Source organism: Hemicordylus capensis, chromosome 5, assembly GCF_027244095.1.
Source record: "Hemicordylus capensis ecotype Gifberg chromosome 5, rHemCap1.1.pri, whole genome shotgun sequence".
In the NCBI taxonomy this organism is placed as follows: Eukaryota; Metazoa; Chordata; class Lepidosauria; order Squamata; family Cordylidae; genus Hemicordylus; species Hemicordylus capensis.
Window position 1 is genome coordinate 130,997,126 of NC_069661.1, and position 16,332 is coordinate 131,013,457.

The 16,332-nt window shown below is 45.4% G+C and overlaps 1 protein-coding gene across 2 annotated transcripts; it reads right to left on the bottom strand.

The window, feature by feature from the left end:
- Positions 1–308: 308 nt before the first annotated feature.
- LOC128327708 (52 kDa repressor of the inhibitor of the protein kinase-like) lies at positions 309–15,029 on the bottom strand. 2 transcript variants are annotated; one of them, XM_053256828.1, is made up of 4 exons: positions 14,894–15,029; positions 12,400–12,520; positions 3,610–3,675; positions 309–3,193 (listed from the first exon to the last, which is right to left on the bottom strand). In XM_053256828.1, exon 4 carries the CDS (start codon positions 3,175–3,177, stop codon positions 541–543), a length of 2,637 nt encoding a protein of 878 aa, XP_053112803.1. In that variant the 5' UTR covers positions 3,178–3,193; positions 3,610–3,675; positions 12,400–12,520; positions 14,894–15,029; the 3' UTR covers positions 309–540. The 2 variants fall into 2 exon arrangements, with proteins under 2 accessions (XP_053112803.1, XP_053112804.1); XM_053256829.1 differs by lacking the exon at positions 14,894–15,029 and having other exon boundaries at positions 12,400–13,029.
- Between the last annotated feature and the right edge of the window lie 1,303 nt (positions 15,030–16,332).

Sequence of the window (16,332 nt, forward strand, 5' to 3'; positions counted from 1 at the left end):
TTTTAGTTCTCTTGTTGAGTGTATTGACAGCACTGTGAGAAATGTACTGGTCAATTCAATATGGAATTTGTAGCAATTGTATTTGTTTATTCACTCACACGCATTCATAATACTATACCATCAACCATAGCAGAACAGAGTAAATAACAAACAAACACCGGCATCCTACTCCCAAGGAGTCTGTAGTCTCAGACTAGAAACAGCCATTATGTGAGCAGAGGCGTAACTAGGGAAAACGGCGCCCGGGGCAAGCACTGAAATTGTGCCCCCCCTGCCCCCCCCCAGCATACATCTGACTGACACACATGTTTAAGAAAACTTTTATTTTAAAAATTTTAAAATTTTCAAAAATTACCAAAAATCTCAAAATGCGATAAATAACCAAAAATGCAATAAATAACCAAAAATGCAATAAATAACCAAAAATGCAATAAATAACCAAAAATCCAACAAATGTCCAAAAATCCAACAAATGTCCAAAAATCCAACAAATGTCCAAAAATCCAACAAATGTCCAAAAATCCAACAAATGTCCAAAAATCATAACTTGGCCCTCCTTGCTTTCATAGATGCGAATTCGTCTATGATGCCATCAAAGTTAGTTTTTTCTGTTTCCTCTCTCTCTATGCTCAGCAGAGCAAGATCACAGAGTCTGTCTTGACCCATGGAAGTTCTGAGACAGGAAAGTATCAGCTTTAACTTGCTGAATGATCTTTCACAGCTGGCAATGGAAATTGCAATGGTCAGCATGATCTGTACAGCAATGCGCAAGTTGGGGAAGGTGGCGTCATATCCATACTGAACTATAAATTCGAGAAGCTGTTCCGGTCTTGTTACTCTCATGTCAGTCCGTGCTGCTAGCAACATTCTGCAGACCAAAATCTCGTCATATAGCGCCACATCAACATCAGTGCTGTACATTGTGCAGAAATTTTCACAGTTGTTCTTTAGGTTCTCTGTGTCAGCACCGTAGCACAGTCCCTCGATATCAAGAAGGAATCCAAACTTGGCATCAGTGTCATGCAGGCGAGTGAACCTCTTGCCCAGTTCTGTGTTAAGACGGTCGAGTGCTCCCTTCATGACTCTTTCCATCTCCTCCCTAGCTGTTAGCCCAGCGTCTCTTGATTTCTCACCAGGCATTCGTTTTTTCCGTCTCGGACGTCTTTCAAAGTCGACATCCCATTCTTCACAGAGACGATGTCCTACGTCGAGTGCCTCACTGACCAGCACTTCTCTCTCACCATGAAAACAATTCTGGAGGGCTTTCAAATGCACAGCAGCATTGTGGAAGTTCATTTTAGGATCCTGCAGCCTCTTTTGAACACTGTCAATTCGAGCGAGGATCTTATTCCAAAAACCCAGTAGAGTCAGAAATTCATAACTCAACAAGTGGATGCGCAGGTGCTTTGCATCCCTTCTGCTTTCAACGGTCTCATCTGCATCGTCTCTCATGTCCAGAAGAACTTCAAGTATCCTCTCCAGGTGGTTGTTGACTGGCTTCACTGCTTCCGTCCTTGAACTTGACCTGGTTTCAGACTCCGACTTAAGAGACACAGGCACGGCGTCTCTGAGTCTTTGCCAGCGCTGTGTTGAGCGAGAAAAAAAAGCGTAGAGGGAATCAATGGTTCCGAAAAATGACTCCATCTCCACATCCTCTTTGGCTGCATGTACACCCACCAAGTTGAGTGAATGATTGTCGCAATTCACAAACACTGCCAGCTTGTTTTGCTCACGTATCCGTTGAGCAACACCACTTCTGTGTCCAGCCATCACAGCAGCATTGTCATAGCACTGTGACCGACAATCTTGCAGCTCCATTCCGTCCTTCTCCAACTTTTCCAAAATGTCTTTAGTCAAGCTCTCAGCATCCTTCCGGCTTAGCTCGATAAAACCAAGGAAGGACTCTCTCACACAGACTGTATGACTCTCATAATCAATTTCTACATATCGAACTACTTGTGACATCTGCTCACGGTGTGCCAGGTCAGGAGTCAAGTCGAACATGAGGCCATAGTATTTTGCTTTGCGAATGCCTCCCAGTATACTCTTGCGAACAGTGGATGCCATCAGATGGATGAATTCATTCTGGACTGCCGGTGAGAGATAAGAGGTGGATCCAGGATGACTTTCCACATGGGTCAGGAGTTCTTTCATGACTGGGTCACAAGTAGCCATTAGTTTTACTAAGCCAAGGAAATTTCCTACATTGGTGTCATATAGCTGAAGTGACTCCCTATGTCCTCGCAAAGGCAGATTCTGAGTTGCAAAGTATTTGATGCAGTTAAGGATTCTTGTCAAGATTTCGCGCCACCTCTGCTTCTCCTTCTCAATCTGTGACCAAAGTTCCGCATCAATGAGTCCTCTGTTTCCAGCTATATTTCTCTCCATTTCTATCCACTGTGCGAAGCACTCCAGATGATTCTTGGCATTCTCATGAACAGGAATCCTTTCAGGTTTTTTCCAGTTTTTGAATCCACTTTCCTGCTCCAATGTGGACTGATGCTCTGATCGGGAAAAGAGAAGACAGCAGAAGCAAAATGCCGACCTCTTAGAAGGGGAATAGAGCATCCATGGGCGATCCACCTCCGCACCACAGCCACCTCCCAATCTCTTCCTGAACCAAGTCTTGTTCATCGCACGGTTTTTAGTTGGTAGGAAAGGCCCCTCAGAGTTCTGGAAATACTTAGCACCCAGCCTTATCATTTCTTCTCTAAGCATGTCAGGGATAACCGGTCTTCCAGCTGCCTTGTCAAACTGCAGAAGTCCGATGTCATGCCGCTCAATCACTTCCGGCCTAACAGTTAGAGGCTCTTGGTCAGCATCCAGTTCACTGCACATAGTGTCCTCCTCCTCCTTGGGTTCAGTCTCACTCTCATCAGTAGACCCATCACCACCGGCTTCCCCTCCTGTCACGTCCACACTCTCTGTGGCAGCCTCGGCCTCCTCATCTGGCTGGACTCCCTCCTCCACTTGTGGCGGATGTGCACTTGATCCACCTTCATCTGGCTGGACTTCCTCCTCCACTTGTGCTGGCGACTCTGTGGGAGATGGTGTGGAGCTACTTGTCCCGGGCCTTGCAAAGAATGACTCAAGGATCCTGCTCGACCTCTGGGCTTCCTCTGCCTCCAGCCTCCGCCTCTTCCGTCCTGCAGCTCCACTTGCCTTCTTCGGTGGCATGATGATGTTCAAATCTCTAAGGGAATTCGTTCATTATTTCAACATCCCACTCTTCCTCCAAGGAGCCCTATGCACACCTATGTCTGCATTTGACACCCCTGGTTACACAATAATGCTTTCCAGTATTCTTGAATTCTTGAGAGCCAGCACACCCCACAACTGTCTCTGTATTGAAGTCTGGGCGTAGCAAGTTTGTAGTGGGCCCAGAGAGACAAGATTTTGAATTCCCCCCCCACCCCCCATCAATGCAGGTCAGCACATGAAGTCATGCAATATTAAACAGGACATCATCCAGTATTCTTGAATTCTTGAGAGCCAGCACACCCCACAACTGTCTCTGTATTGAAGTCTGGGCGTAGCAAGTTTGTAGTGGGCCCAGAGAGACAAGATTTTGAATCCCCCCCCCCCCCGCCCATCAATTGCTTTACTTACAGTTGGCTGGTTCAGAGCGCTGGTTTGTAGTTGGTTGTGTGCCTGCAGTTCCAGTCAGCAGAGGTGCTATTATTGTTTTTTGAGAGAAAATAGTATTTATTTTTTGCATTTCAATTTATTTATTCCTACGTTCTATATCCCACTCTCCCTCCAAGTAGCCCAGAGTGATGCACTACATACTTAGGTTCTTCCTCACAAGCAGCAACCCTGTGAAGTTGGCCTGTATCTCAAACAACAGAAAAGGTTTCAGCCTCTTTCTGATAAGTTGTATGACACACATGTTCAATGTTTACACCTAACATTCTCTTTAATGGAAGCCCTTAGTAAGAGAGATAAAGACTGGTCCACTCATTATCCCCAAAACGCATTAGTCAAGCTCTACTGTGTCAGAATATTAACTTTATTATGGCCATATATTGATAGTTTTAAAGGGGGAGAGAAATAAGTTTTTATGTTGACATATCAACATTTACCTAGTGTTTGTAAAGATTAATTTGGCTATATTTATTATATTCAATTTGTAAGGAACAGTGGGCAAAGTCTCCTCTCTCAAGATATACTGAGAGCTCTGGGAACAGATGTTTGCTATCAGTGCAGAAGGAGAAATAGCTGTAAAAAATTCCTGTCTTCAGACAGATGACCCACTATTATTTGAAAGAAACAATTCATTTTTACTAACTTTCATTAAGGTCTACTTCCTATAAAATGAAATGTCTATCATCTAATCAAAACTCAAAAAACAGCACCACAAAATAAACAACACCATGACAAAGAAAAAAGTAGCCATTGCCATATTCAGCTTGCATTCACAGAATATACATGGTTTTAACAATGACGGCAAATCACTGGAAATCATAAAGATACATCATGTTCCAACTAGCACAAATATACTACCAAGCAGCTGCTGTAGAAGGCTCCTGGCAGAGTCTCCTGGTAGGGCTGGGAGAGACTCCTGCCTGCAACCGTGGAGAAGCCGCTGCCAGTCTGGGTAGGCAACACTGAGCTAGATGGACCCAGGGTCTGACTCAGTATATGGCAGCTTCCTAGGTTCCTAGTCCACTAGGCTGACACCAGGTATGGTCATGTAGACTGACTCTAGGGGGTGTACTAAAATGTCCAGTTCAGTTTTTTCTAGGTCTCTGACCAGCAGTACAAAGTTAAAACTTTAAACATTAATAAGAATCCATCCTAAAGTATAACATATGGGTTAGCTATTAGAGCCTGTCTGATTCTCTTGGCCACCACACAAAATTTGGCTACATTATCTGTAATGTCAGAGTCAACAAGAATAATAATTTAAAAAAAAAAAAAATCATCTGAAACGGCCTGGAATGTTTCTTAGTAAAGTGGGACAATTCTTTCTTTCTCCATCCATCCATCCATCACTTTTTCGTTCTTTCTTTCCTTTTCTTTTCAATTCCTGTTTCCTTTCCTTTCTTTTTTTTCTTTCTTTCTCCATCCATCCATCCTTTAAATATTACATTCCAGAAGAAGAAGAAATAATAAAAATTCTCACTGAGCACTTTTATTATTTCTTCTTCTTTTGGAATGTAATATTAGCAGTAAGTGCAGGCAGGAGTTATGAGGAGAAGCAGCACACATGGAGGCTACGAGGAAGGGGGGGGAGGAGAAAAGAGGCACTTCCTTCCAAAACAACTCCAAATTCTCAAGGAACACACACACACCTCCCTCTCTCTCTTTTTCTCCTGCCCTTCTAATATTTTCAGCTTCTTAAGGAAGTTAAAGTATGCACTTTTGAACATATGTGGCTGCCAGCTTTAAATTCAATTAATGAAAGCTGCCTTTGATGTATTATTGAAATGCAGCCATTACAAAGATAGGGGTGAAGTTACCAAATGGTGGAATCATTTTGTAGCATCAGATTCAGAGACCCACAGGGCACTGGGGGTGGGGTGGGGAGAGATGGGGAATAAGACTAAGACTAATAAGACTAAGACTAATAAGACTAACTAAGACTAATAAGACTAAGACTAATAAGAATAAGAATAAGGGAATAATTAAGCGCCATTACGGGAAGAGGCTTTTTAGGGAGTGAGGAGCTCTGCATGCAAGCTCCTCTCTCCTTCTCTAAAATACAATCGATTGCAGGATGTGGCCCCGCCGGGAAGAGGAGATCTGGTATGGGGAGGACTCGCAGCTGGGTGGACGGGTGGGCGGTTGGCGACGAGAGCCGCACCCGCGGAGGCATCTTCATGGGCCGTTTTGGCCCTTAAACGTGGCGGGGGAGGAGTTGGAGCACATTACAGCTAACACGTAGCTGTACAGCTAAGAAGTGGGCAAGTCTCAAGACAAATCCCAAGAAGAGCAATCACCCCCATGCCCCATCCACAACAGTAAATGTATTCAGAGCATCAGAGACCAGAAGAGAGAAAAAACACACACACACCTTGTTGTTGTGACCACCACCACGCTGGCTTCTTTTCTTTAATTAATGATGACTCTCTTGAGGTCTGGTCTGGTTCCCCCGCGCGGCCGGCGTTCTTGTTGTGTGTGCCTCCGTGTCCTGCCCTGCCTGCGCCTGCTGCAGCCCCCAGGCAGCCCCAGCAATGACGCTCTCCTCGCCTTGGTGGCTCCGCGCGAGTCCACGACCGCGCCACGTGCAGCCAGCCAGGCGAATGGAGCTGGGAGGATGGACGCGACGTACGCATGCTCAGTGCGACTCGGCACGCCGCCGGCCGAGTCGCGCGTGCGTCGTGCGTGTAGAGACCCGGCGGCTGAGCCACTAGAGGGCCTCTCTGGCTGGCGCCTGATCTAGAGCGAGCCAGCAGCCACAGCGGCGCCAGTAAGCACAGCACAGCAGTAAGCAAGGCGCCCGCTGCGGCGCCCGCCACCAAGCCAGGCAGGCAGGCTGGTGGCCAGCAAAGCAATGGGGGGGCCGCCCGCGGGTGTGGAAGGGACGTTCCGGGGGGAGCGCCGACGCGCTCCCCTGCCGGAGAACTTTGTGTATATATATTTTTTCAAAAAAAAAATTAAAAAAAAAATTTTTTAATTTTTGGATAGGCGGGGGTCATGGCAGCGCCCCCCCACGTGACCAGGGAAGATGGCGCCCGGGGCACGTGCCCCCCCTGCCCCCCCTATCGTTACGCCTATGTATGTGAGATGTGTGCTGAAAACAGCAATCCATGTCTCCTCTTTCTTTCTCTCTTTCTCTTCCAGTAGCAAAAGAAAAGCCATGATGTGACTTAATCCCATCCCAACTTTCTCCACTTCATCATGGGAGTGAGGAAATGTAGAGAAAGATGATGCTATGCATGAGAGATTTTCTCTAACTACATAATGCAGGGCAGAAAGGAGGAGGAGATGCTGGTTTTGGTGGCAACAATGAGGGTCCCATGACATCTAGATGGCTTCTTCTAGGACCAGTGCCAGGCTGTCACTCTGCTCCCCCTCCAATGGCATCTGGCTCACTGCTCCCCCCACAATAACCCAAGCAGCAGGTGGCTTACCAGGTAGCAGTGCAGCACTAGGTCCACCACTATCAGCACCACTGCCAAGCTGCAGTGTTGGCTTACAAATCCCCAGAGGTCCTGCCCCCCAGTACACATCAGGAGGCGGAGCATTTGGGAATTTCTAAAATGGTGGCAGCACTGAAGGAGGATCTGCCACCATTGCTCTCCACTGCCAGGCCTAATCGGGTGGGCTTACCAGGCAGCAGCACCAGTTTCTCCTTTAACACCACCATACATGGTTGAAATGGCAGTGCCACTTCACCATAATAGAGTGAATTGATTGGTTAAGTGATTACATCTGTCGTCATCTCCTCCCACCCTCCCTGTCCCCAGACTGGCTTGCTCCAGATGCCCCTGCATTATCACAGGAGCCTGTGGAGGAAGCCCATTTGCAGAAGGGAGAGCTGGAAATGGTAGTTTTAAACAGCATTTAATATAATGCCATCTTGTACAGCAATGCTGTTGTCATAGCCAGGATCCTTCGCTAATGCTTATTCAGAAGTAAATACCATTCAACAAAGTTCCTATGCAACTTTAATTAGAATTTTCTTTCCTCGTGATGGCTTCTGCTTCATATTGCTTCCTGTTTAGTGCGTTGATGATGAATTGGCCCTTAACTGCAGTCATTAATCCATTTCTGTTCCTCCATTAGAGAGTGTTTTATTACTGATGAATTGCCTCTTAATGAGTCACCTCCTCTTCCCCAAGGGGACATTAATTACAAGATACCTCTCACTATTTGTTTCTCTTTTATTTGAGATAGTACAATTTTACTATAAGAAAAGGAAATTTAAAAATGAGAGGAACCCAGTAATTAAAGTCCTCCTTCCCAGGCATGCTGAACAGTGAGCAAATAGATGCTGAGGAAGCTATTCCTTTCAGAGGAAAAAAGCTTATAATTATAGGTACAGTAATCCCGAGAAGGCCTCAATGCCAGTCTGCAATGGACAGGCTATTCTGTAACTGCGTTTTTCTTAAGTCTGAAGTCTGCTTCGGTAAGTTCATCTAAAAAATATACAATTAAGTCATCTAGAGAAGGGATTCTCAACGTTGGGTCCTCAGATGTTATTGAACTTCAACTCCCATAATCCCCAACCAAAGGCCACTGGGGCTGGGGGGTTATGAGAGCTGAAGTCCAATAACATCTGGAAATCCAACGTTGAGAATCCCTGATCTAGATCAGGGTTTCTTAACCTTGGCCCCCAGATGTTGTTGAACTACAACTCCCAGAATCCCCAAGCAAAAAGCTATTGAAGCTGAGGATTCTGGGAGTTGTAGTCCAACAACTTCTGGGGGCCCAAGTAGGAGTGAGTCCGAACCGGTCCGGCGGCCATTCTAAAGAATGGCCGAACTGCCGGACCGGTTCGGCGCTTGCTGGTTCGGGTCCGGGTGGGGGGTATTGCTTTAAGGGCGGGAGGGCTTGCTTACCCCTCCCGCCTCTTTACCCCCTCCAGCGCCCGTATTTAATACACTAACGGGGCACTGGAAACCAGCCGCTCCCGCCCCCGCCCCCCCGCCACGAGCAGATTTCTCCAAGAAGTACCCATACCCCTGCCGCCGCCGTAGCCCGCCAGCCAGCCAGCCCTTCCTCCCTCCCTCCCAGCTGCCCGCCCGCCCGAGTCCTCACCGGAATGCTTTGTTAACAAACGAGAGGAGCTCTCGGACAGAGCTCCTCTCGTTATGAAGGCCTGCTGCAGAATGAAGGCGCTTTGCGCGCGCGCACATGCGCGCGCCACAAAGGACGCCGATCGCCGGAGGCCCGGTCTTTTCCCGGCCGGGTAGACCGGGCCTCCGGCGATCGGCATCCTTTGCGGTGCGCGCATGCGTGCGCGTGCAAAGCACCTTCATTCTGCAGCAGGCCTTCATAACGAGAGGAGCTCTGTCCGAGAGCTCCTCTCGTTTGTTAACAAAGCATTCCGGTGAGGACTTGGATTCCGCAAAGGACGCCGATCGCCGGAGGCCCGGTCTACCCGGCCTTTTCCCGGCTGGGTAGACCGGGCCTCCGGCGATCGGCGTCCTTTGCGGCACACGCATGCGTGCGCGCGCAAAGCGCCTTCATTCTGCAGCAGGCCTTCATAACGAGAGGAGCTCTGTCTGAGAGCTCCTCTCGTTTGTTAACAAAGCATTCTGGTGAGGACTTGGGCGGGCGGGCAGCTGGGAGGGAGGGAGGAAGGGCTGGCTGGCTGGCTGGCGGGCTACGGCGGCGGCAGGGGTATGGGTACTTCTTGGAGAAATCTGCTCGCGGCGGGGGGGGGCGGCAGCGGGGGGGCTGGTTTCCAGCGCCCCGTTAGTCTATTAAATACGGGCGCTGGACAGGGCAAAGAGGCGGGTGGGGTAAGTAAGCCCTCCCTGCCCTAAAAGTAAGGCCCCCCCTTCGGTGCCGGTCCAGACTGCTCTGGACCGTGCACATCCCTAGGCCCAAGGTTAAGAAACCCTGATCTAGATTATCTACAAAAGGTGAGTAAGTAAAAGATGGCAGTTTAAGGCTAAATGGCTAGTACAGATACAAAAGCTTTTGCACACAAAATCTAGAGTCTAGAGTCACTCAGAGAAACCCTTAAAGGTCAGTAAGATGTGTTGAGTTTGTTGAACTTTAAACAGACTTTCCCCACCTCTCATTGCCACATCACAAATTGCTTTCAAAACTCTGCTAAGTTTCAGGTGTGGTGTGCTACCACACAGCTGGAGTGGATGTGGGTAGGGAGCTGCTGTTTGGCAAACAGAAATCTCAGCTCCACTTTGGCACATTTTTGGATCCTGACCAAACATATTTAGCTGTGCTCCTTTCCTCCCGATCCAGAGTCTCAGTGGTAGGTGGACAGGCAAGGGATATGTGGAGTAAGAACTCTGCACTCAGGGCTGGCTTGCCAATTGAGTGAGGCGAGGTGACTGCCTCAGGCAGCACTGATACCCTGGTGTGGTAAGCACAGGAATGCTGCCCTGCCCCCACCTCCCTCTGCTGCTGTTGCTGCCACCTCTCCTCAGCTGTGGGGGGAAAGGAGAAGAGCCCGAGAGGAAGCGCCCACCTCCACTCTCTCTGTCCGCTCCCTCCCCACTTCCCTTGCATGGGTCTCTCTGGCTGCTTAACCTTCTGGATGGGTAGAAGACAGGAAGCAGTGTGTTCTCAGCTCTCCTTAACCAGTGAGCCACTATTTGGACAATATAGCTTGAGCAAAGCCACATGTACAAAGAATTATGGGTTGCAATCTGGCAATACAAAAGGGGATCAAGGCTCTTTTAAACCAGGGCATTAAAGAAAAAAGAAAGTATACCTGAAGGATGACAGGGGTTCACAGCGAAAAGTTAAATATTCAAACCAAACAGTGTGTAGTCCTGCCAATGACACCAACTCAGTGAAAAGCATCAGGGCAACAACAACAAAAAATCTACTGAAATAACAACTCAATATATTATTATTAATATCGAGACTTATGCTTGTAACAGCAACTTGTTCATATTAATATAACCCACCCAAAGTGAAAATTCCAATATTCACATACATTCAAATGAAAATTCTGCTTAACATGCAGATCTCCTGCAACTCTTTCCAGTTACAAACATCCTATGCATCAGAGATTTGGAAGATTCTAACATAGGCATTACTCTTGTCTCTCATTCACAATGGGAAAACCTGCTGCACAGCATCCCTGCAGGAGCAACCCAAGACTTTCCACTTTAGGAGACATTTGGCCAGTGATTGGCCTGCAGTGTATTTTGCCTTTTCCGTCCCACTCAGAAATTCTCAGTTACACGCATGGTAGTTATCTAGGTTTCCATCAGTGAAGATGCTGCCATTTTTGTGGACCAGATGGCCTAAACACCAAGGATTGAGCAAGCAAGGGCTGTCAGAGGGAGAGGCCAGGCAATGGGTTCTAGACAACTTTTGCCAAGGGGTGTGGAATATTGGGGGCAGAGTCAGTCGGGGTTTTTTTATTTTTACCTTGCTACAGATGTTGCATTTGCACCCGTCAGCAAGAAAATTACAGCCCCCAATAGGTTCATACATATTCATATGGCAAGAATACATAGTTTATAGTGCAGTGAAATATTCAATACAACATGACCAATAATGTAGTGTACTGTGTAAGACAGCAGAACTGGATAACTCTATCCCAGTTGAGGGAAGCAAGGTAAATAGACATTGACACTGTCCAATTAGGGTGCACACTGTTGCCTAGTAGGCCTCAGCTGCTGCTGCCGCTGCCAATAAGGGCTGAGCAGCTTCATGATGGTGACATAGGGAGAACATCAAAAGGGATTCTTGTCTCCCTTAATATTTCTTTTATTGCTAATAACAGAAGCAGAAACAGTCATTGACATAAAGTCAGGGCACACACTTGAGTAGAACAGGGCTTTTTGGGTTGTGGCCCCTCAGCTTTGGAACTCCCTCCTTTAGTGTTTTTAAAAAACAACCAAAAACATCTTTTAAAGAGGCTTTTAAATGTTTCACCTGTTGCTTATATCTGGTAGGTTCTTTAGTTTTTATAATTCTTCGGTTTTAGCTTAACTTAAAAATCCTTAATTCTAATTGTGATTTTAGCCTGGATTTTTAATTTGTTTAACTTGATTTGTTTAATTTTATTTGTCTGATTTTATGTTGTAACTATTTTATAAATCTTGTGAGCTACCCCAAACAGTAGTGTACTGGAGGGTGTATGTATGCATGTATGTATACAATTGATCATATGTATGTATGTATGTATGTATAAATAACTAGCGGTCTTCAGTTCCAAAAATACAGTAGTTAGCAGCAAACAGAACAAAAACAAATACACAAGCTTCAGAATAAAATGCTCTCAACCCCCAAGGGCCTGCTAAAACAGCTTTCCAAGTTGACTTCATTGTCCTAGATATTTCTAATCCACTTTAGCATCCACTCAGGTCTTTTCTCTTCTGCTCTAACACTCTGTTTCAGGCCCTAGTTAAGCATCTCATGAGCACTTTCCTCCCTCCCAATTCAAAACAAGCCATAAGCCAGTGATCTCATTGTCATGCTCCAAGCTCAGCCTTGTTTTGACTAGGAGGTGAGAGGTCAACGTGCTCCACAACAGCAGGTGTTTTTGCTGTTCTGCTGTTCTCTCAGCAAAAACAGAATCTCACAGCAGGACTGCACAAAATGGTTTTTCTTGGGCCAAAATGGATCTGCCTAAGCCCTTCTGCCAAATTTAAGCTGAAATATCCACAAAAATTCATCTCCACAGCCTTCCTGGAGCTATGGTGCCAAATCCAGGATAGCAAGCAAAGACAAATCCAGAGTTCTCACCATGCTCTACCTTCGTGTCTCTGCTTCATGGATGGGTGGACAGGAAAGGGTTCTTACCAGATGCTTGCAGATCTTGTGGAGTATCTCCTCCTAGCTGGAGATGGCCCTCACCAGAAGGCTAACCTCCAGGTACAATTGGGAGGGTTTCCATAAGGTCTCCCAGGCAGCACCTGGCTCTCTTAAAAAAAAAAAAAAGGGAACAGAAAAAGTGAGATACTTTTGCAGAGAGACGCCTCCCTTTACCCTGCATTTGTCAAATGTTTTCTATTGGACTCAGAGTATGAGGGATTCAAGGCCACCTAATGGCTCCACGGGGAAATGACTTGACTAGCAAGTCAGAGGTTGCTGGTTTGAATCCCCATTGGTATGTTTTCCAGACTATGGGAAACATCTATATCGGGCAGCAGCAATACAGAAAGATGCTGAAAGGCATCATCTCATACTGTGAGGGAGATGGCAATGGTGAACCCCTCCTATATTCTACCAAAGACAACCACAGGGCTCTGTGGTCACCAGGAGTTGACACCAACTCGACGGCACAATTTACCTATGAGGGATTCAAAGAAACATCTTGGAGTGATCGAAAGCACTCAAATCCCTATAAGTAGTGGTGGATTAATGGTAAGGCAGAGTAGGCATTTGCCTACAGTGGCAAAATTTGAGGAGCAGTAAATTTTGTCCCTCCTCAAATTTTGCTGCCCCTCTCTGTGGGCAGTGGCTGCAGCAGCAAGCGTGGAGTGGGTGAGGAGTAGGGGTGTGCACGGAACCGCAGAGCTGCAGTCCGGCACTGGGGTGGGGGGTTCCATTAAGGGCGGGGGGGGGCTTTACTTACCCCTCCCGCGCTTTCCACACACTGCCGCTGTAATTATTGTAAAAATTGCTCCTCCGATGGCTGTTCTGATTAAAAAAAAAATGGCCTTCCTAAAGTCTTTTGCAGCCTAGCAGGGAAGGGGGCGGGAGGACATCTCCCCGCCGCCCGCCCGCTTCTCAAGAGTTATCGGGGAGATATTTAAGGGCCCGGGGTGAGATTTAAGGGGGCGGGAGGGGGCTTCAAGGCAGCAGCAGGGGGCCAGGGCTTCAAGGGGGCAGCCATTTTTTTTATCGGAACAGCCATCGGAGGAGCAATTTTTTCAATAATTACGGCGGCAGTGTGTGGAAAGCGCGGGAGGGGTAAGTAAAGCCCCCCCCCTTAATGGAACCCCCCCAAACTCCCCACCCGAACCAAAACCACCCCGTGACCGGACCGGTCTGGAGGCCTTTAGAATGGCCTCCGAACCGGTCCGTGCACATTCCTAGTGAGGAGAAAGTCCCCCATTTTTCGTTATATTAAAACAGCAAAGGTAAAAGGGCAGCAAAAGCCTTTTTGCCTATGGGTGGCAAAAAGTTTAATCTGCCCTGCCTATAAGAGTATTCAAGTTTCTGAGCTTCAATTGCCTCTTTTTGCCTGAAGGACAGCTGAAAGAAAGCCTTTAGGAAAGGCAAACCAATTGCTTCAAGAGGCAAGCAGGAGAAGCAAAGCTATGCCCCATCCTAGTAAATGCCCCTTCTTTTGGAAGGGAACATGGAAGAGAGCAGAGAGGCCAAGTTCCCTCCAAGATTTCTAAGAGACCTGGATGGGCAAAGCCACAGCAGGACTGTCTGTTGATTTACCATCCCATAATGTGAAGCAAGGTGAACTCTGGGGTCTGGAACTGGGAGTTGCTCTTGGAGAAACCAAAAGACCTTTTGAGGGGCAGGGATGGGCCATATTGTTGGAAGTGAAGGACTATGCATTGTCTCTTGTCTCAATGACAGTGGAGGACAGACTAGTGAGTTAGAGGGCTAGAGGGTCAAGACACTGGTCATCCCTTCTCTACTGCTCTGACACTATCACTTTGGAATGTAGATTGCTACTCTCAGGGATACTTCCTTCCTTCCAGCCACTTCCTTCCTCTCTTCTCTTCCTTTCTTTCTACATTGCAACATGCAAGCTCCTCTCCCCTGCACCATGTGTGCAGAGATGCAGAATCCATCTGCATCCAGCTAGATAGATAGATTAGAGATCCCATCTCCTCACTTTCCTATCTAGAATGGAGTTCTCTAATAAATACCACTTATATTGATTTGAAACTATGAACTGGCTCCAAGTTACTTTAATCTGAGCATACACACATGCCTAACTAAATTCCGCTGTGATGTGCCTCTGTGCACTCTGCTATAATGAAAAAGGGTTTCTCTTACCAGAGGATTCTTAACAGGTTATGGGAGCCCAGTATTCTTTTTTTTCTTTCCAAATTCAATTTTTATTAATTTTTAACAATAATAACCATTAACAATCATAATAAACACAAATTGACTTCCCATGCACCTCCCTTCATGAAATAACAACTATAAAGTTTAGCCTTATTATAATATTAGCCTTATTATAATATTAATAAAAAACACAAATTTAAACCTTTAAAATAAAAAAAGAACCATTAATCTACCCAACCTGCATTTCAAAATTCAAATCCTGCTGTAAGATCAATAGTAGGAAAATAATTCTTTAAATACAACAAAAAAGGTCTCCAACCTTCCTTGAAACGTTCTAAGCTTTGATCTCTTATCAGTGTTGTAAGTTTCGCCATCTCTGCATATTCCAAAGTTTTTATCAGCCAATCTTCTTTTGAAGGCAGTTCATTACTCTTCCATTTCTGTGCATATATTATTCTGGCCGCCGTAGATGCATACATGAAGAGAATTAAGTTATTTGTAGAAATTACTCCTTGTGTTATTCCTAGCAGGAAGGATTCTGGCTTCTTAGGAAATGTCACTTTAAATATTTTCTTTAATTCATTATATATCATGTCCCAATAGGCCTTAGCCTTCCCACAGGTCCACCACATATGGAAAAAAGTACCTTCAGTGTGCCCACACTTCCAACATTTGTTTGAAACATTTTTATACATTAATGCCAGTTTTTTTGGTGTCAGATACCATCTGTACATCATTTTATAATAATTTTCCTTCAAAGCATAACAAGCAGTAAATTTTAAATCACTCTTCCATAACTTTTCCCAAGCTGCCATTTCTATATTATGTCCAACATCTTGAGCCCACTTTATCATACCGGTAGTTGTTTTAACTACTTCCTGTCTCCTCTAAAAGTAACATTTTATACATTTTAGAAATCAATTTTTCATCATCTTGGCATAATTCCTTATCGAAATTTGAAATCTGATCTTCAAATCCAACTTTAAGGTCTTTCTTATAAATCTCATTTAACTGATAGTACTGAAACCAATCTCTAACCAAATTTTGTATTTCAGTTAAGTTTTTTAACTTACAATCCTTTCCATGAAAATACAACAAATCTCTGTAAGTACCCCAACACATCTGTATGTTTACTTCTTTACGTGAAAAAGCTTCAATCGGGGATATCCATAACGGAGTTTTTGGTTCTAACCAATTTTTATATTTTAACCATACCCTCATTAAACTCCTTCTTACATAATAATTCAAAAAGTCTTTATGTATTTTACTTTTTTCATACCATAAGTAAGCATGCCATCCAAACCTTCTATCGAATCCCTCCAGATCAGGAACTCTGGGGTTTCTCAATGTTATCCATTCCTTTAACCATGTCAAACAAACAGCTTCAAAATACAACCTTAAGTCTGGCAAGTTAAGACCACCTCTTTCCTTTGCATCTGTTAAGTTCTTAAAGTTTATTCTTGGTCTTTTCCCCTGCCAAACAAACTTAGTTATATCCTTCTGCCATTGCCTAAAACAAGTCAAATTATTAATTATAGGGATAGTCTGAAAGAGAAACAACATTTTAGTTAAAACATTCATCTTCACCACTGAGATTCTTCCCATTAAAGATAGATTCATTTTAGACCATCTTTGCAAATCATTTTTCACTGAGTTCCATGTTTTAACATAATTATTGGCAAACAACAAAGAGTTATTATTTGATAACCAAACTCCCAAATATTTCACTTTCTTCTCCACTCTTAACTCACTTATTTC